This window comes from Penicillium macrosclerotiorum, assembly GCF_028827735.1.
Source record: "Penicillium macrosclerotiorum strain IBT 26536 chromosome Unknown utg000003l_segment0_segment0, whole genome shotgun sequence".
In the NCBI taxonomy this organism is placed as follows: domain Eukaryota; kingdom Fungi; phylum Ascomycota; class Eurotiomycetes; order Eurotiales; family Aspergillaceae; genus Penicillium; species Penicillium macrosclerotiorum.
The window spans coordinates 183,108-201,915 of record NW_026643083.1 but is presented as its reverse complement, the minus strand read 5'-3'; the positions used below and the strand labels follow the sequence as shown (position 1 = coordinate 201,915).

General features: G+C 52.7%; 8 protein-coding genes across 8 annotated transcripts; 4 read left to right on the top strand and 4 right to left on the bottom strand.

The window, feature by feature from the left end:
* Nucleotides 1-780: 780 nt before the first annotated feature.
* N7462_002965 (serine hydrolase domain-containing protein) lies at nt 781-2,277 on the top strand (the record flags this gene model as incomplete). Its single annotated transcript, XM_057074691.1, has 1 exon — nt 781-2,277. The coding sequence occupies one exon, from the start codon at nt 781-783 to the stop codon at nt 2,275-2,277; it is 1,497 nt and encodes a 498-aa protein (XP_056934196.1).
* Nucleotides 2,278-2,643: 366 nt separating this feature from the next.
* Nucleotides 2,644-5,193, bottom strand: N7462_002964 (Pre-mRNA-splicing factor cwc22; the record flags this gene model as incomplete). The annotated part of the gene is made up of 1 exon (XM_057074690.1): nt 2,644-5,193. One exon carries the CDS (start codon nt 5,191-5,193, stop codon nt 2,644-2,646), a length of 2,550 nt encoding a protein of 849 aa, XP_056934195.1.
* Nucleotides 5,194-5,461: 268 nt separating this feature from the next.
* N7462_002963 (dolichol phosphate-mannose biosynthesis regulatory protein) lies at nt 5,462-5,896 on the top strand (the record flags this gene model as incomplete). Its single annotated transcript, XM_057074689.1, has 3 exons — nt 5,462-5,464; nt 5,526-5,606; nt 5,711-5,896. 3 exons carry the CDS (start codon nt 5,462-5,464, stop codon nt 5,894-5,896), a joined length of 270 nt encoding a protein of 89 aa, XP_056934194.1.
* A 679-nt stretch (nt 5,897-6,575) lies between these two features.
* N7462_002962 (uncharacterized protein) lies at nt 6,576-6,776 on the bottom strand (the record flags this gene model as incomplete). The annotated part of the gene is made up of 1 exon (XM_057074688.1): nt 6,576-6,776. One exon carries the CDS (start codon nt 6,774-6,776, stop codon nt 6,576-6,578), a length of 201 nt encoding a protein of 66 aa, XP_056934193.1.
* An 889-nt stretch (nt 6,777-7,665) lies between these two features.
* Nucleotides 7,666-10,996, top strand: N7462_002961 (uncharacterized protein; the record flags this gene model as incomplete). The annotated part of the gene is made up of 3 exons (XM_057074687.1): nt 7,666-7,892; nt 7,922-8,744; nt 8,798-10,996. The coding sequence occupies 3 exons, from the start codon at nt 7,666-7,668 to the stop codon at nt 10,994-10,996; spliced, it is 3,249 nt and encodes a 1,082-aa protein (XP_056934192.1).
* A 709-nt stretch (nt 10,997-11,705) lies between these two features.
* N7462_002960 (HD domain-containing protein) lies at nt 11,706-12,407 on the bottom strand (the record flags this gene model as incomplete). Its single annotated transcript, XM_057074686.1, has 1 exon — nt 11,706-12,407. The coding sequence occupies one exon, from the start codon at nt 12,405-12,407 to the stop codon at nt 11,706-11,708; it is 702 nt and encodes a 233-aa protein (XP_056934191.1).
* Nucleotides 12,408-13,102: 695 nt separating this feature from the next.
* Nucleotides 13,103-13,819, bottom strand: N7462_002959 (uncharacterized protein; the record flags this gene model as incomplete). The annotated part of the gene is made up of 3 exons (XM_057074685.1): nt 13,103-13,245; nt 13,330-13,596; nt 13,699-13,819. The coding sequence occupies 3 exons, from the start codon at nt 13,817-13,819 to the stop codon at nt 13,103-13,105; spliced, it is 531 nt and encodes a 176-aa protein (XP_056934190.1).
* A 1,521-nt stretch (nt 13,820-15,340) lies between these two features.
* mph1 (3'-5' DNA helicase) lies at nt 15,341-18,664 on the top strand (the record flags this gene model as incomplete). The annotated part of the gene is made up of 1 exon (XM_057074684.1): nt 15,341-18,664. The coding sequence occupies one exon, from the start codon at nt 15,341-15,343 to the stop codon at nt 18,662-18,664; it is 3,324 nt and encodes a 1,107-aa protein (XP_056934189.1).
* Nucleotides 18,665-18,808: the final 144 nt, after the last annotated feature.

Here is an 18,808-nt window from a genome sequence, read left to right as displayed (position 1 = left end):
AGGATCTCCAGCTGGTGGTGAAGCTGGCGAGGGCGAAGCGCTTCCAAAGTGATAGTGATTTATTGTCTTGTTTTTTCGAAGTTCATCCTCTTTCAGACTTTGTCAAGGGTCTCTCAAAGCCCCTCAGGTCTGTCAACGCAAATCCAAAGACAATTATCCACCGAGCCTTGAAATTCTATGATTTGTCAATGCTCCCTAACTTGTAACATTTGGGCCGACAATAGTCCTGCTTGACTCAATTGTACGTTGTCTTCAATGAGGTCTTTTCCATCCTGTAGACAAGTATGATGAAATGAGGGCCTGTGAAACAAGATCACAGCTAGTAGCCCTGTACACCGCTGGACTCGAGACACGGAACCGCCGGAAATATTTGATTTGCAACCTCAATAGTTGAAGAGGACCCGGGCTGCTAGGACCACGTTTATTATATAAACCACGGCTGACATTTTTGGGGCAAGAACGTTCCGAAGCTCTTACTATCCCTGCCTCACTTATTATCGATATTATCAGATCTTTACATATTTATAGTATACAGACATATAGATCCTTCTTTCGAAAAATATGGCAAATAAAGTGCATTCCAAGGAATCACTCGGAGATCAGATTCAGAGGGTGATGCCTCAAATCGAAGAGGTCACATCTTTGTGTCAAATTCCATCTATATCGATTGGGATAATTCACAGTGGCGAAATTTTCCGTCACTGTATCGGAACCCGGGACGTCCAGCGGTCTCTGGAGGCTAACCCAGACACCATTTACATGTTAGGATCCTGTTCCAAGATGTTCACCTCCGCCGCGATGGGAATTCTGGTGGATCAGGGCAAATTGCAATGGCAAGATCCTGTGCAGAAATATCTTCCCGACTTTTGTCCCATTGGAGATCCTCAGATAGGTCAGTCTGCAGACATTATTGATCTACTTCGCCATTCCACGGGCCTTGGCAATATAGGACCTCTTTGCTTGGGGCCAGGGGCGACTATTTTGATGGATGAAGATGATATGATCCCATTGCTCAATATGGCTTCTACTGCCAACAAAAGGGGACAACGATTTAACCGCGAGTGGGGCTATAATAACATTGCTTACGGTATTGTAGCCAGGGTTATTGAAAAGGTCAGTGGCCAGCGGTTTGATCAATTTGTCCAACAGCACATTTTACTGCCATTGGGGATGGATCGAACTATGCTGAGAACGGCAGATGTTGAAATGGACGATAATGTGGCTATCCCATGCGTTGCTCTGGGGAATGGACAATATGTCGAACTCACATCTCAATCTTGGCCGTGTGAGAACAATTCACCGTTACTGGCTGCGACAGGAATCCGAAGCAGTATGAATGATATGCTCAAGTGGTGCATGGCCGTACTTTCAGCCGAGCGTGAAGAGCAATCCATCGTGAAGGGCGAGAAGCCCGTCGGAGTTAGCACAACTTTACAGAAGGCTTGCATCTCCAATAAGAATCCATTAAAGCAGATGACTCGGATTCGTCGAGGCTACTGGACTCGACCGGCCGATGACCCTTCGACTAGTAAAGATGCTGCATATTGCATGGGCTGGATTCGAATGTCCCTACCATCTTCGATGCTCGGGGCTTTTAGTGGCAATGGGCTCACTCGAGAGAAAGGTCGACAGTTGCATGTAAAGCCTGATTTCATTCTCGGTAAAGGATCTGATCCGTTTCTCACGATAGGTCATTCAGGGGGAATGGCGGGATCGTTAGCAACAGTATGGACATTCCCCAAAAGTCAGAGTGCGGTAATCGTCATGGCCAACGGCCGCAGCTTCGGTGACGCGACCGACTTTGTGTCACAAATACTGATACAAGCTTTGTTTGAATTGAAACCAGAAGTTGACCTGGTCCCATGGGTTGCAATAGAGACAAACTTGGCCCAAAGCTATTTTGTTGACCGATTGCTGATGCCCTGGGCGAAGAATAGGTGCCTTGATGATATAAAACGGACTTCTTCGCTGTATGTGGGACATTATCAAGGATTCGGAGACCTTTTTACATTAGAAATTGGAGCAGATGAGAATGGAGAGCTTAGTGTGATCTTCAACAATCGCCAGACCACCCGCTGTCCTTTGGTCTTTTTCCGCACGGATGTCTATAGCTTTTTTATTGAAGACCGAGATACCTGGATGACGAGGGCCATTTTCGCGAAGTCTTATGAGGATACCCTGCTGGAGTTTGAGCTAGACAAGAATTTGGAGAATGTGACGGGTCTCTGGTGGCTTTGGAACCCAGACGAAGAGCGCGGTTGGTTCAAAAAGGTCTGATAGGTAAGTTAACTATGAGCAAAAACCTTTGGCCCAATATGAGCCATCATTTACTACGTTGCTGATATGCTAGATCATAGGCATAGAGGGTCACTAGATCGGCAGAATGGATTATTGATTATGAAATCTTCATGAATGCATTTGAATGGTATCGGATTTTTTGCCCAGTGATGAAGACAAAGTCAAAGTCAAATGTAGATTTAAAGTACACGGCCTGCGAACGATTCATGGGCTTTCCCTTGTTCCAAGCTCCAGAGGGCCCGAGCCTCAATAATTAACCCAATACGCAAATATCAACCCATATAGCTAAAGAAGAAGGTGAACGGTTCATAATGGGAGGTAGATAACAAAGCTCCGTGCGTCCGCCTATCGGCGACGAGGCGGCGTTCGTGAATAGCTTCGACCGCGAGAGTCGTCTCGCCGTTGTGGGGGAGTACGAGACCGGGAAAGTGAAACAGGTCGATCACGCCCTCCACGAGTTGGAGGGGATACAGAGGCAGAGGAATATCGTCTGGTATGCTTTGATGCGCCTTCACGTGGAGGTGAGACTGACCGAGAAACCGAACGGGAGTAGCTACGGTCTCGTCGAGAGGTAGAGGCTTTTTCTCGACGTGGAGGTGTGACGGATCGGCTAATAGAGCGACGAGCACGATATGGGCTGCGGCTTCGGCTAAGACTGCGAGAGTAGGAGCGTTGCCGAGTACGCCGCGGTGGGGTACGTGAAAGAGTCCTCGACCGAGATCGAGACCGGGACCCAGATCGATCAGATGGTGTTCGAGACCGACTAAATGAGGCATCTCGGCGGCTCCGCCGAGCGGGAGAGCGGGAGCGGGAGCGAGATGGAGTGTAGCTCCGACCTCGAGAAGAACGAGAGACAGAGCGGGAGTAAGAACGTCCACGATCCCTGGAAGGAGAGCGGGAGTATGAGGGAGAGCGGGATCGTGAATAAGAACGAGATGAACGGGTGTATGACGAAGAAGTTGAGTATGAGCGAGCCGATGGCGAGCGAGAAGTTCGGGCAGGCAGTGCCGGAACGGCAGGTCGGGGCATGTTCTTGAGATGCTCGCGCATGTCTTCTGTCAAAACACCCATACCAATGCTAGTGAAGTAGTTGATGGAGAATCGGGTATGGCGTGGGTTCTGCGTAGGGAATAGACCCTCGAAGCTTGGCCGCAGAATCTCATCCCTGAAGCGGGCCTGCAAGCCGGGAAGACCGAGATGCTCCGCCAGATCTTGAAAAAGGATCTTGACAAAGATACGGCTGCTGGAGGTAGTTTCTTCCTCGTTCATGTGAATGACAGAAAGGACATGCCATCCAATGGCATCATTGCTGATCATGTGTCCAAAGAAACGGGCAATATTGCGCAACTTGTTTGTCTCATACCGGTGTATGGTGTCATAGTATTTGGCAAAGGCCTCCTGGAACAAATCCGACCAAAGGCGGTTGATCTTGGCAAATCTTTCTCCAATCAAGCCGTAGAACTTCGAGTATGTCCGTTCCTGAGAGCAACATTCAATAATCATGGAAGGCAGTTCAGACTCCAGCCCCGCGGGGAGGTTGATCTTCATCAGCTTGTGACAACATTCTTCGAAGTCAATACTAGACATGATTGTCAGGTAGATTGTCCGGCGCAGGTTGACCAGATCGGTGTTGGTCTGATCTTTAATGTCCATCTTCTTTTCTTCTTCGTCCGATTCCTCATCCGAGCTTTCATCTTCATCACCTTCGTCCTCGTCCTCGTCGCTGTCTTCGCCCAATATTTCGGCCTTCAACCGCTTGTAATTTTCCTCATTTTGCTCCCAGTCGGGATCGTACTTGAAAATGTTCAAAGTATCCTTGGTCTCAACCTCATCATCATCCAGGCCCAGTTGATGCGTGATTTGATCCTCCTCTTCCACCAGGTCTAACTCCTCCTTGATCGCTAAGTGGTCCTTGTATCGGTCCTTGCGTACCTGAAAGAGCACCTCAATCATGTATTGCACTCGCTTATCGATGTCGGCTTCATGTAGAATGTTTCGGAACTGATCAAACACAGCGTTCGCGATCTGGGGGTTCATTTCCTCCAAGTGCTGTCCAACTTCGCGGGTGAGGCCGACCGCAATTTCCACGCTATCATCCGTAGGTTTGTTCAGAAGAAGGAGTAAAATCTGTGCAACAAGCATCTCATTGGCGACTTGATGGTTGACGAGGTGGGCGAGAAAGGTCGAAGCCGAAATACAAACAGCCTTATCGTTCCGCTTGAATGCCTTGCGGAACTGTACAATCAAGCGAGATATCAGCAAATCGCCAACCTGTGGCAGCTTGGTGTTGACGATAGCAGTCATTGCCGCGTAAATGGGCGTAAAGGGCAAACTAGCTGCCTGAGCCTTCATGATAGAGCGGCAGAACAAGCCGCGTCCCCGAACTAAATTCTCGCCAAAAAGTTCCGGGACGATGTACTTGATATTGGAGACATTGACTTTGTTGATGAGGCCGTTGATCGACTTCTTGAGTGCCTCCCAAGCCATGCGCTGGTACTCCTTGCTCGTCTTGTCGGTGATCTGGGCCTGCAACGCGCGCAGACGGGCTGGAGGGATATAGGTACCGCCTGATCGCATGTTTAAAAGCTTCTCGTACTCGGCCTTGGCTGCGGCCTGCTTCTCCTCTTCGGTCATCGGCTTGCGAGCAGCCTCTTGCTTTTCATGCTCTCGAACGCGCTCGGCGAGCTGTCGCTCCCGCTCAATGGCGCGTTCTTCATCGAGGGCAGGGATATCTGGACCATCTCGGAGGGAGTCTCCCGGCGGCGAACGGCGGCGATGAGGGGACGGCGATCGCGAAGGAGGAGACCGTTTTCGCGATGCTGCCGTCGGCGAGGCAGCCCCGGGGGGAGGGGTGGGCACTCGAACCGCAGACTGAAGAACTACCGGGTCAGACATGATGAGAAGAAGATTCTCTCAGAGTCTCCGGGGGGGTTCCAATCAGGGAGAAGGGGAGAGGGGAGAGGAGAGCGTAGGAATAAACACCGGACATGCGGTGGTTGCGAACCTGCTGAATTGGATCGGCGAAAGCTCTAGCGGTGGCGGTCACGTGGTAAGGAGGCCAGAGTGGAGGCTCCCGCGCGCGACCCTTGTCCTTGACCACGTCCAGCGCCCTTTGAACTCCCAGTTCGTTTACACTTTTCTTTACAGTCGCTCATTCAACAGAATGGTATGAATGCTACACTTCCAGGCTCAATTGTCGCCGAGCAATCACTGACCCTTCTCCCTAGCTGGGCCAACTCACGGGTTCCGCCATGCTCTTGGCCGCAACCGCTATCTTCCTTTACTACACGGCGTGGACGCTGTTGATGGTCAGTCGCTTCCCCTTTCCGTCAGTTTCAATGCGGGCTACTCTTGTGGTCTCCGCTTCCTTTTTTTGCTCTCGATCTATTCTAACTCGGTGTGCATGTGGTAGCCCTTTGTTGACCCGGGTCACCCTCTTCATGACTTGTTTCCCCCGCGTGTTTGGGCCATCCGAATCCCCGTCATCCTGACCCTCCTAGGCTCCGCGGTGGTGGGAACTTTCATAGCGATTGTGATGATTAACAGCAACAAGAAGCGGGCCGCCAAAGCCAAGGCTGCGGCGAAGAAGAAGGCCTGAGCGAATGCGAGATGGGAGAAGTTGAGGGGGAGTGGGGGATGATTTGAATACCATGCTGGCCCTATAAGGAAGGGGTCTTGTACCACCACTGTTGTCCATATCGGGGCCTCTTTTTTTTGTGTTTGTGGCCGCCGTTTGGGTTTGCGCTGCTCTAATAGAAACCAACCGAGACAACACAGCAATGCAGGTTGTTTTCCCGTTCACACATTATTTTTTCTGATTTGTCTGGATCCAGAGATTCGGGGTTGGGAGGATCGAGAGTCGAGGATCTTCTATGCTGCCGAGGTCCCCATACGAGCAACCTATAGTGCAGGGGAGGGGGTAATGCACCACGACCAGAGACGCCAGGATATGGAATGCAGTCTTCCCCTGGAGGCGCAGGGGGACCTGGCGCATCGCAGATCGATCGTCATAGGGGTTGGTTAATTCGCTGTCTTAGTTGATGACTTGGATCCGAGTGACCCAAGAGTTGGCAGGAGCCAGTCACCGAACTGGTCGCGGCCGGTCACGGGGCCTGCGAACCGTGACCGGGCTTCTTGAGTAGTCTTTCGTTTTGCCAACAGGGTCTCCAGGCCCTCATTCCAGCGTCCCATCATTGAGGGCCCCACGCGGCTATGGTCGGGGTGTCTTTGTTTAGCCAAGGAATCCATGGGCCACGGCCAGTGGCCATCTCGCTTAGCTAATAATCCCTTTGTCCCGGACCTGTCACGACCCAAACGGTGGCGCGCGCCTTGCGGGGACCAGCATCATCATGATCGCAATCGCCAGGCTGACCAGGAGGCAGGACACGAGGAGCTGTATTAGGCATAACAGCGAGCATAGCATCGAGCATAGCATCGAGCATAGCATCGAGCATAGTGCAGGGCTTCGAATAGCGCATAGTATAGGGTATAATATAGTATATCATATAGCATTTTGTATAGCTCATCACAAGAGTATCGCACACGTCACTGCGCATTCCATCAGAGAAGTATATCGAGATCTCGAGTGGGCCAGCTGAGCGTCAAGTCCGAACCAGCAGAACATGCCAGAAGCAGAGGGATGACGGGGTCAGCCCCCAACGGTAATGACCAACTTGCGGCAGCGCGTCCCCCGGGCGGGCCCAATGCAGCCCCTCCAAATGCCCCCCGTGGAAGCCGATCCTCTGACTCAGGTACCGCGTTCCCGGCTGTCCCCCCCCCCCCTCTTATCGGGCCTCCGCTCCGCTCCTTTCCTCTTCTCTTCTCTTCCTCGCTTCTTGCCCCGTTAACAAAACTGATCTCGACTGGTTTCCAACCCCATTTCCCTGTGCATTCACTGGATTTCTCTTCCAGTGTGTGATCTGTGACGCCTATCGGCCTTATCAAAGCTTCCCCGCGTATCGTCGAGCGCCTCCGCTCGAGATCCGCCATCCGCAACCCCTCCCCCCTCCAACCCAGCCCTACCACCCCCCCCCCCGATTCACCGAAGCTGGTGAATTCCTTCCTCTATAGAGGTATGTGCTGCTTGGATCTCAAATGGAACATAGACCTCTCTTCTTGACCCTGCCGCTCCTCCACTCCCTGGAACTCTTCCTCCCTGAAATACAAGCGTGACTGATGTAGTAAGCAAAACGCGGCAACAGACCTGAACGCCCCCTCTCTTAGTATATCATCGTCAGCCCTCCACACGATCCGGCATAAGACAGGTTCAGCCCATCCCCGTTCTCAGACCTCCCCACAGGTCTTGAGAGCGGCTGTCTCTGCCTCGTGAATTCCGTTGCCTCTTCTGCGAGAGGCCCCTCTAGTTGAATGCCCCCGGCGGCACCAGACGACCTCATCCGTCAGCACAGTCGGCCCTTGGAAGAGAATCCGCCTTCGTTAGGTTCCGGGCAAACCCCCATCATTCCAGAGCATGAATCCAGTGGGGGGAAGAGCAAAAAGAAGAAGAGTGGTAAAAAGGCCAAGGGGGCCAAGGCAACGACCGAAACTCCGGAGGACCTGTATGACCTCAACGAACAGTGGCATGCGCATCCCACGTACTGACTCGTGTCTAGGATCCAACCAGCGGCAATCATTTCAGCGGAGCCCTCCTCCTGTCCAGATCCCCCCTGGACCATCATGTCCAGCCCACCGTGACTTCGCCCGTCCTCGATGCGCTGCAGTCCATCGGCGGCTCGGCCGACCACGATCTCACGGCGCGTACCGACACCTGGGCCCAGAATGTGCCATATGGCAAGAGCCCGCCCACGGATTTGATCGATGATCTTCCCAGCGAGTCTCCCCTCAACTTCCCAGCTATTCCGGAACGTGGTGGCTTCAGTCAGCCATCATCGGCCTCGCCGCCGACTCGCATTCGGCCATTCAGTTACGGCAGCGGGTATCGGAGCAGCATGCAGTCGCGGCAGCAGTCCGTCGATCCTCGGAAGAGTCATTCGTATGGAAGCCCGATGAGCAATTTGGCCCCTCCCCCGCATCTCCCCCAGGCACACTTCTATGGCGCGCCAGATATCGATCTGCCCGGCCAGAGCCGTTCGGCGACACAAGGGGCATCCTCCTTCTGTGGCTTTGATACTCTGCCTGGCTTGTCCACCAAGACTCCTCGGGCGGGCATGAATGTGGTGGTGGTAGGCTCTGATGGTGCCGTGGATATTCTGGCGCTGGAAGACCGCCGCACTCGCTTGGTGGGCCAGGTCACTGGTCTCAACGGTCGTGTGTTGGAGGCAAAAATCCTGCCTGGTCCTTCATCGAATGATCCGCTGGCGTCTTCCCAGCCTCACATTGCCGTCATTCTCCATGGACCTCAGCCACCCAATGACGATGAAGGTCAGGTCTCTGCGACGGCGTCGGAAGCCAACGAGGTTCCCCCTCGATGGTGCGGGGTCATTCAGGTGATCGACGCTCAGGGAAAGATGAAATGTCATTCTATCAAACCAGAGTGGAGGTGTACGCGCTTCGGAGTGGTGACCTGATTGCAACCTTGTTTGCCAGCAAACCGGTCCCTGCGTTGGAGAACATTCCAGGCCTCCCGTCTTTGGCCCCTGCACCCGTTGGCAGCCTCAAGCTTTACAACACAGGGATTCACGTAATTGTCGCCTCGGGCATCAGTGGGGAGGTTTATGTATTCAGACAGATTGTGTCAGGTGCATACCAATGCCTGGGCAAGACCTGGACCAACGTGCAACCCGGTGAAGTCCGGCGGTACTCCACGTCGTCAAGTTCCACCGATCCAGATGGTTCTCGTCATGAATCTCCCCGAGTTACGCTCTCGGAACGCCCGATTTTGTCTGTGCAGGGTCGGTGGTTGGCGATCATGCCGCCCTCCTCCTCGGTCCACGGGTCAATTCATGGCGCTGTCCCGGTGGGGTTGGTTCATAGCAGGGCCCACGGAATGGAAACTCGCAGTCCTTCGACGGTCCCGTCGGTGAATTGTGCCACCGATGTGGGTGAGGGAGAGAGCTTTTTCAACAAGTTCGCCCGAGGTGTCACTCAAGAGCTAGTTAAAGGTGCGCGGTTTTTGGGCGATCAGGGACTCCAGGCATGGAACAATTACTGGAACAACCAACCCCCATCTCCTGGCACACATCCAAGGCCCATTCGGGGTCCGGACTCTCCAACACAGGGATATGCGACGGTCTTTCCCCCGACTCACGCTCAAGAAACCCAGACCTCGGCTCCTGAGCCAGATGCGATTTCAATCATCGACCTGAAGCGGTTCGAAGATGGAATGGATTCGAGAGCAGCATCTCTCAATCCAGTGGCCACTTTTCAAGTCCCCAACGGCTGTAGCTTCCTCTCTCTTTCTCCGAACGGCTTAATGCTTTTCACTGCCAGCAAGAAAGGCGATGTTCAATATGTCTGGGACCTCATGCAATTGAGGCATTGTCGTGCGATGGCTTTCATCTCTGATGATTATGGCGGCCAAACCCCCAATGTCCGGCAAGTAGCACGATATACGCGGTTGACCACCTCTAGCATTATTGATGTAATCTGGACAGCACTCGTTGGGGATCGATTGGCAGTGATTACCCGAAAGGGAACTATTCATGCTTTTGACTTACCTCGGAGTGCTTTCCAATGGCCTCCGTTCCGCCGAGCCCGTCCGGCTCCAAAACGATCGTCTGCTGTTGATCTGGCGAGCGACGAGTTGTCTAGACAGGCTACCCAGGGAAATCCGCTATCAGCAGCGATGAACTTTGTCGGGGGAAAGACTCAACCGTTTATCTCTGCTGTCCGAGGTCGCGTTCCTTCGTCTGGGGCTGCGTTCCCAAATATGAGTGGGTTCGGGATTTCGACTGCAGCCGGTATCAAAGGTAGCAAGGTTGTTGCTGCCGGGCTAAGCAAATCGATGGGAGCGGCCGCATCGGGGACGGTCGAAAGCCTTCGACATGTTGGAGAGAATCGACTGCATCTGCCAGGCCTGGCTCGGGATCCAGCACCCAATCATGTGGTATGGATTCACAATAAAGGCCATATCTTTCTTGGCATAGTCGACGAGGGACAGTTCAAGCTGTACCGCCTGAAGCGCAGCACCTCCACTCATAAAAGCCGCCAATCTCATTCGGTGATCGGCGCCAAAGAGATCCAGTTCAAGCTGCCTTCCAATATGCAAAACACCTGTGGACCGGCCCCTCTCCTGGCGTATGACCCAGAAAAGGTTGTCCAGGCTTCTCTTGTCTTGCCTTCTACGAGTTCGCAACCATCGTATCCGAACAAGTTCTTCCACCAGCCACTCTCTCAGGCCGAAATCGAGACCAACACGCCCTATCAGCCCTTTCACACGGACCAGAGAGTCGGTCTGCATGTTTACCCAGCTGATAACACCGCCGGGGATATTCCGAGTGGCCAGTGGCTCTTTGGGGAGGATATCCCGACGACCAAGGTGCATGTGAGATCGTACAACAACAGTGGCGACGACCGGGAGGGTGACGAGGACGAAGATGCTGCCATTCATGCCCACTCGTTCGGAGCTGGTGGGGACATGGAAAATCTCATTACTCTGGGAAACAGCACTGGCAACGTTGAAGAAGTCGTCATAACAACCCGGCGGAAGAAGAAGCACTCTGCGACGCCGCTGAAGGCTGAGGACGGCTTCTTCGAGGACGATTGTGAGGTTCTGGACTTTGCGCGCGACCGAGTCTGATGCTCCGGTGCCTTTTTTTTTATCTTTCTCTTTTATGATTTTTGAAATTTATGTTTTTAACCATTAGTGCTTTAGAACCGTTGTGCTCGCGCGGCGTTGGAGACTTTACGGCGTTTTCGACTTATTCGACTTGGACTTCCTTGACGTGGCTCCCAATTGCCTATGAAATTGCATCAGATCCTTCCAGTCACCTGGATTTATTCTGCTGGCTCTTTTTGATTTTTTACTCCTTATCTCCTCTTGCGTCTTCCACAGAAACCCCAATATTCAAATACCCAAATACCCCATGCTTCATTTGAATTGTTTCTTGCATTTTTGATAGACCGAGGAGGATTTTTGATGTGGCTGCTTTGCTTGCCTGGCACCCTGTCTCTACCGTTACTTCAGCGAGGGGCAAGTTCTGCCTTTCTTTCCTTTTATCATCTCGGATGGTCTTTTTTATGCTTCAATGCTTTGCAGTTGCGTTGAACTCGTCCACTCCACTCAATCGTTCGTGGCCTTCTCTGGCCCTGCTATGAACTATGGAACTAAGGAATCGTGAACTATGCACATCAATCAATCAAGAAAGCCGGGGGGAAGCCTTTAAACGAACCTCCTTCCCCCCTAATATTCAACATAGACTACAAGTCCTCTTCTGTTATCTCATAGGCTATTAAACCAGTCCGACACCTTGGGAACCTTCTATAAGCTTTGTTTATCTTCAATGCCTTCACTCTACCTTCTCCCCCAATGCATCCCCCATCTCCTCCTCCCACCAACCGCGAAAGACCTTCAACCGTTCCGTCCGCACTCTCGCCATCCTGCGCCCCGTCTCTGTCTTCATCATCCCCTCCAACCGCTCTAATTTGTCGACGAAATGCTCGATCGAATTCCCCATCTCCCACTCCCCTGCCTCCCCAACAAACTTCTTCCCCTGCGCCCCCAGAAACGTAAACGTCCGTCCAATCCCAATCGCCCCAATCGCATCCAGTCGATCTGCATCCTGCACCACCCCAAGCTCCGGAGCTGCCTCCAGCACGCGCCGCACCGCTTCGGGGTCCTTGCACTCCGTCGTGTACGACACGTGCGACACCACCATCTGTACTTTAGCTGCGAGCGCAGTCGGCGCCCCGTGCTGCTCCAACGCTACTTGCACCATCGTCGTCGGGTCCACGCGCGCCGCCCCCGTCGCGGACTCGAGCGTCGGCAGGTACTTCCGGTCACCGATGTCGTGGAGCAGCGCAGCCAGCTGGACAACTTCCGCGTCAAGGGGCGCGCCGGTCGGGAGCATCGCTTGCTCACCAGCAAGTATGGTGTTGGCGAGCTGGGCGACGCGGTGGACGTGCGCAGGGTTGTGGGACGGATCATGACCCGACATGCAGGTGTCGACGAAAGCGACCATCGCGGCGTAGAGGTCTTGAAATTGGGTCATGGTAACGGCGTGAGTTGCTTGTCCTTATCCTTCTGCTTTTAATTGCAGGGTTTGGTCGGTGTCTAGGGAGGGTGTGAGAGAGGAGTGTGTGACTCTCCGCCGCGGGGGAAATATATTTCGGCGATGTAGAAACTTTGGTCCCCGCAGTAAACAAGCTGTATTGGCGGTGAACTGTGTGGCCCCGGTACCCGTACATCCGACCTCCCCTGCATCAACACCCGTCTTTGTTCGCCCGCCGACTTGGTGCATATTCAAATTCGAGGATGGACTACAGCACGCAAGACAGGGACTTTCCGTTCCATCTATGCGGGGAAACAGTTGGAGCTAGTGTGGGGCAGAATCAGCGGAATGCGACAGCTTGATCGACGCGTCCCCGCAATGTTTCCTATCTACAAACTGCCCGAAAGAAAGGGTAGTCACAAAACGCAATTAACGAGATGGCAGGCTTAGAAGGGAGAGGAAACAAGGGGGGAGGTGATTGCAAACGAAACAGGAAACACCAGAATCGAGATTCCCATAGAGAAGAATATTATCATTTGTCATTCACAGTAGGCCGGAAGAACCAGGTATCATAGATACTATCACACAAGTGGAAAAGAAATAGAAAATACAGGGCTCATCGTTGGAATAGACCCCGAGACTCCGATTGGGATCGCAAATCCTGTATCCTTCCGATGGAGAGACACTCCACAATCTTACAAAGCAAAGGCCGCGAGGACCAAGCCAAACAGGCCAGCACCAGAGGCAGCTAGGTTGCCAGCGGCATTGGAGGTCTGGCTGGTAAAGGTGGAAGTGCCGGTGGATGAACCAGAGGTCGCGGTGGCGCCTTTGTTCGAGGCTGACGAGGGGATTAGTGGGGAGTTATTGGCGCGTGGTTTGTCGTAAGACCAGAGGATGGGGGGATGGAAAGATAGAAACTTACAATTGGAGCCAGTCTCGGTAGCCTCGCTGCCAGACGCTGTGGAGGCCGAGGAGCCAGAGGAGCCTGTGGCCGCGGCCGCTCCCGTCGCGGGGAAGAAGTGCGAGCTGAAGCAGCTCTGCTCACAGTCGGCATACTTCTTGGTGTCGGCGGGGGAGCCGGTACCCTGAGGGCAGGCCGCGACACACTTGTTGGTATCGATGGCCTGGTTGTCACTGGGGCAGGGAACCTTGTAGCAAGCCGCCACACAGCAGAGGTCATTGACTCCACCTGTGGAAAGCCACACAGTCAGTCCTTGTCGTGTCATGGCCCTTCATCCTCCGAATGGGGAATGATGGGCAGATTGTCGAGGTCAGGGGATCAAGCACATACACTTATTTGCACATTGGACCTCAGCACTGGCAGTCGCGGTGGAGGCTGCGCTGTTGGTGGTGGTATCGGCCGCAGCAGCCAGTGCCAGCAGGGCTGAGAGAGCAAGCAGGTTGAACTTCATTTTGAAAGAGAGGGAAGCGGTATGGTGAATGGTGAATGGAGGTCGAGTCGTGTGTGGAATGAGGAAAGAGCAGAGAGGGAAGATGAAAGAGCAGGTAGTGACTGTAGCGAACGAATGACACGGACCGGAATGTAGAAGTGGGGAGGAAGAGAGGAGTTAAATAGTTGCAAGACCGTGAAGTCCCCCGACGTCGCCCTGGCATGTTTGGGGCTTTCTAGGTACATGCAGTAGACATGCTGTGCACACGGCCGGCTCTGGGCACCAAGTACCCGGAGGTACCTCTCCCCGATTGTCCCCTTGGAAGTCAATCCCGGTCTCGTCCACTAATCACAAGCTCTTGAAGACCCTGAAATTTTGGAAAAAAAAAGAAAAAAGAATAAAAAAAGAGGGAAATTAGCAGAGAGATGTCGGACCCAAACGGGGCCCTCCACTCATTCGCTGGGTCTCAGATTGTATCCGCGACAGACCATCGGGGGTTTTCTCTCCGTTTTTAGGTGCCACTCGTCCATAGGTTGCCCCCTCCCCTGATCCAGAGGTCAAAGTATATCCCTATCAGGCGACTCCATCCCAACAAAAATAACACAAGAAGCTGCAGCCTTTCAATTTTCGGGACCTTGCGTCCTTGACAGGATTGCAGTCTTCCCCTGCAACACTTGACGAGAGGGGGATTGGCGCTAGTGCCGGCACTAAGCAGGGGCCACAGGACCCTGGACGCCCCCCAGTGGATCTGTCAAATCCGGGGGCCCCCCTCGGCCAGGAGCCCGACCTCTGGTGAATCATCTCTTCCGTGAGGCGAGGCTACTCGGGTGATGATGTGTTCCCTACAATAGCAATATAGATGGATTATACTCCTTAAGGACTGGGAAAGCACCACTTTCCTCCTTTCTCCCCCGTCACAATGAATCCTAAGCACCGAAGCATGGGGTTATCTCCCGAACACTAGTGTCCTTTTTGTGCAAGGGAGGGGCCCTGATCAATTGAGGAGCGTGGGTGGACCCGTATTGTTGGCGAGACCAGTAGCTAAGAGGGACAGAGAGGACGATACCCAGGAGCCCAGTGCTATTCTTGGATGATAGCACACAGCGCATGACTCTTCAGACTCAAACCCAGATCTATTGGGGGCTCTAGAAAGATGGGATGAAGAGTTGAACGGCGAGTAGAAGTCATGATCTAGTATATAGTCCTCAGTCCTGGATCGAGGCCTGTGTCGACCCTGCCACAGATCATGATGGTCCCGTGTACTGTACATAGACCCATGGTAGTCCATGTTAGAAATGATATTCTTCTCTCATGCCGAAGAACCTACAGCCCGGTATCTTGTCTTGCGATAGAACGGCATTTCATGAATATTTGCTGAAAAATAATGAAGACCGAGACGTCCACGATGATCCGTGTCCACCCCAACTTGGTCAGCCCGAGGCGGTGAGGCCTTCTAGATCACATGACTACGCGACACTCGCGACGCGCGTCGGACATCAGATGAGCAGGCCGAGCAGTGCGCCGCTTCCCGCAATTGGCGTCATGTCTGTCATAGACTCCCCATCAGACTACTCCGATGATGGCTTCGTCGTTCCTGACACCCCGGAGCCCCAGGAGTCTTCATCCCGTCCCACTAAGCGACAGCGCCTGGAACCTCCGACGCGCGGGGAAGATCGCGCTGGCGATCATGACTCCGCATCTCTGGCTGACTCGTTCTCGGACTGGGACGAGGAAGTGAGAGATCACCGCGACTCATCTGCAGAGTATGAACGCCAAGCGCGTTCAAAGTCACGGAGCTTTGTTCCCAAACACAGCAATTTTCAAGAGAATATGTTTGTCACGCAACTCACCCAACCCGACTCTAGTCCCGAGCGAATACGCGGGCCCCGATGGAAGAAACCCGATCCCACTCCAGTACGACTGTCCCCAGATATGATTTCTACACCTCCACTGAATCGACCAGACCGGCAGGTGGAAGATAACTATTATGACGACGATGAAGAGGAATTGAGGGCCGCATTGGAGGCGTCATTGGATGCATTCGAGGAAGAGAAAACGATGCGACGAATCATGGATCCAACAATTCCGACAAATTCTACGTCTAATCTTTTGCCTGTACAGCGGAACCAAAACGCGGCTCCACAGGATGCTTCATTTGAGTTGGATAATATCCCGGACGATGCTTTTGTATCCTCGCCGTGCTTGTCGCCGGTGTCCCGGCCAGTAAACACCGTGCATATCAAATCAAGCTTCAGCCGTCCTCAGCAAAGGCCTCAAAACACTCGCCAAACTACCCTTTACGGTCTGATTGCGCAGAATCAGGAAGCGACTCCGACACGAGAACAAGATTGGGCACCATCGGAGAGAACCGAACCTCCAACCCAGCACAAATTGAATCAGGATACGCTCCATACGTGGTGGTACCCGACAAACCTGGGCACCATCCGAGATTACCAGTTCAATATTGCCCAGAAAGGTCTTTTCCACAACCTTCTCGTCGCCTTACCCACCGGCTTGGGAAAGACATTTATCGCAGCAACGATCATGTTGAATTGGTTTCGGTGGACGAAAGATGCACAGATAATTTTTGTAGCCCCGACCAAGCCTTTGGTTTCTCAACAAGTGTCGGCCTGTCTGGATATTGCCGGAATCCCGCGCTCCCAGACGACGATGCTCACGGGAGGCGCAGCACCAGGAATCCGGGCGGAGGAGTGGCAGGCGAAACGGGTGTTTTTCATGACACCACAGACGTTAATCAATGACCTGAAGACTGGCATCGCAGACCCTAAACGAATTGTCCTTTTGGTTGTGGATGAGGCTCACCGTGCGACTGGGGGCTACGCCTATGTGGAAGTGGTCAAATTTTTGCGTCGTTACAACAAGAGTTTCCGTGTACTGGCTCTGACAGCCACTCCCGGGTCTACAGTGGAATCTGTACAAGCAGTCATCGATGGACTGGACATTTCACGTGTGGAGATTCGAACCGAGAACTCCATCGATATTCGAGACTATGTACATGCTCGCAACATTGAGATCGAAACATTTGAAAACTCCGACGAGATGACGTTCTGCATGGAGCTCTTGTCGACGACCTTGCGGCCGTTAGTTGACCAACTTCGGACTATGAATGCGTACTGGGGAAGAGATCCTATGGGTCTCACAGCGTTTGGCCTCACTAAAGCCCGGCAGCAGTGGATGGGGTCTGATGCCGGTCGAAATGCCAATTTCGGACTTAAGGGCAAGGTGAATGCTATCTTCACCGTCCTTGCTAGTTTGGCCCATGCCATCGACCTACTCAAATACCATGGCATCGTACCATTTTATCGACACATACTGCATTTCAAGTCGAATACTGACGGGCAAAAAGGAGGGAAATGGCAGAAACAGGTCGTGCAAGATGAAAGTTTCAAGAAACTTGTCAGTCATTTGGAGCCATGGACCAAGAACCCGGAGTTTATCGGGCACCCCAAACTGGAGTACCTCAAATCGGTCATTTTGAATCACTTCATGGATGCTGGCGAAGGAAAGGAAAATCTTAATGGGATTAGCCAACCAGCGACACGTGTCATGATTTTCGTTCATTTCCGTGACAGTGCCGAAGAGGTCGTAAGAGTCTTACAGCGATATGCACCCATGATTCGACCGCATGTGTTTGTGGGCCAGAGCAGTGCTAAAGGATCGGAGGGGATGGACCAGAAGACCCAACTTCAAATCATTGAAAAGTTTAAGGGCGGGACATACAACACCATTGTTGCAACGTCAATTGGCGAGGAAGGTTTGGATATTGGCGAGGTCGATCTCATTGTCTGTTATGATTCCTCCGCATCGCCAATCCGAATGCTCCAGCGAATGGGTCGAACAGGCCGTAAGAGGGCAGGAAACATCACCTTGTTGCTGATGAAGGGCAAAGAGGAAGATTCCTATGTCAAGGCTAAGGACAATTATGAGAAGATGCAGCAGATGATTGCGAGTGGTTCTCGATTTACGTTCCATGAAGATCGATCCGCTCGCATTCTCCCAGCAGGCATACGCCCAACGCCGGACAAACGACAAATCGACATCCCTCCGGAAAATTCTCAACAAGAGTTACCGGAGCCAAAACGCAGAGGTCGAGCACCAAAACGACCCCCGAAGAAATTTCACATGCCGGATGACGTTGAGACAGGCTTCACCCGAGCGTCGACCCTCGAGGAAAGTTTTGGGAAGGCCAAGAAGAAGGCCACTCCGATAAAGCGACCCCGAACGCCTACACCTGAACCCGTGGATGTGCCTCTACTGAAGGACGTTTTCCTGACTGAAAAAGAGCAACGACATCTGGAACATCACTATCAAAATATTGGGGATACCTCGCCACAGTTCATTCGTTACCCGCGCAACGATGCCTTTCCTGAATTACAACTTGTGGAACGACCTACTAAACTTGTCAAGCATGGGTCCCTCACACGTCGAATGATTGCGGCCTTGCAGAAGATGAGTCAGGCTGGCCCTGACTGTGAGGATCGTTTCAAGGAGATCCTTGCTTGTGAGGCCGCGAAACTTGCAAAATCAAACCGTCGACCGTCTGAAGATGACCTCGCAGTAGACCGACCACGTAATCATACGGGTGTCAATTCACGGAGGGGCATCAAAACCCCCCACCGTCTATCTGAAAAATCGCAGGTGGACCTCGGACACGATGACATGGCATTCCTGTCCCCCTACCCTTCCGAGCCTGAACCGCAGCCAAAGCAACAACCGCCGTCATCTCTTGAGCGTGACCTTGATGATAATGACTCCGACTTCGAATTTCCTGATGCTAGCTTTCTGTTTGAACCAAAGGCCAAGTCCCGCAAACAAGGTCGGATTATCTTGGACAGTGACGAGTGACGACGAACGACGAACATACGATCAACTCTTGTTGGAAATACCCTGGCTAGAATTAATTTTTGGTATTCTGTTCTTGTTTGTGACCCTTTAAGATGTACATATGAGTATAATCTATGCAAAAGAAGTCCTCTGTGATTTTCGTGT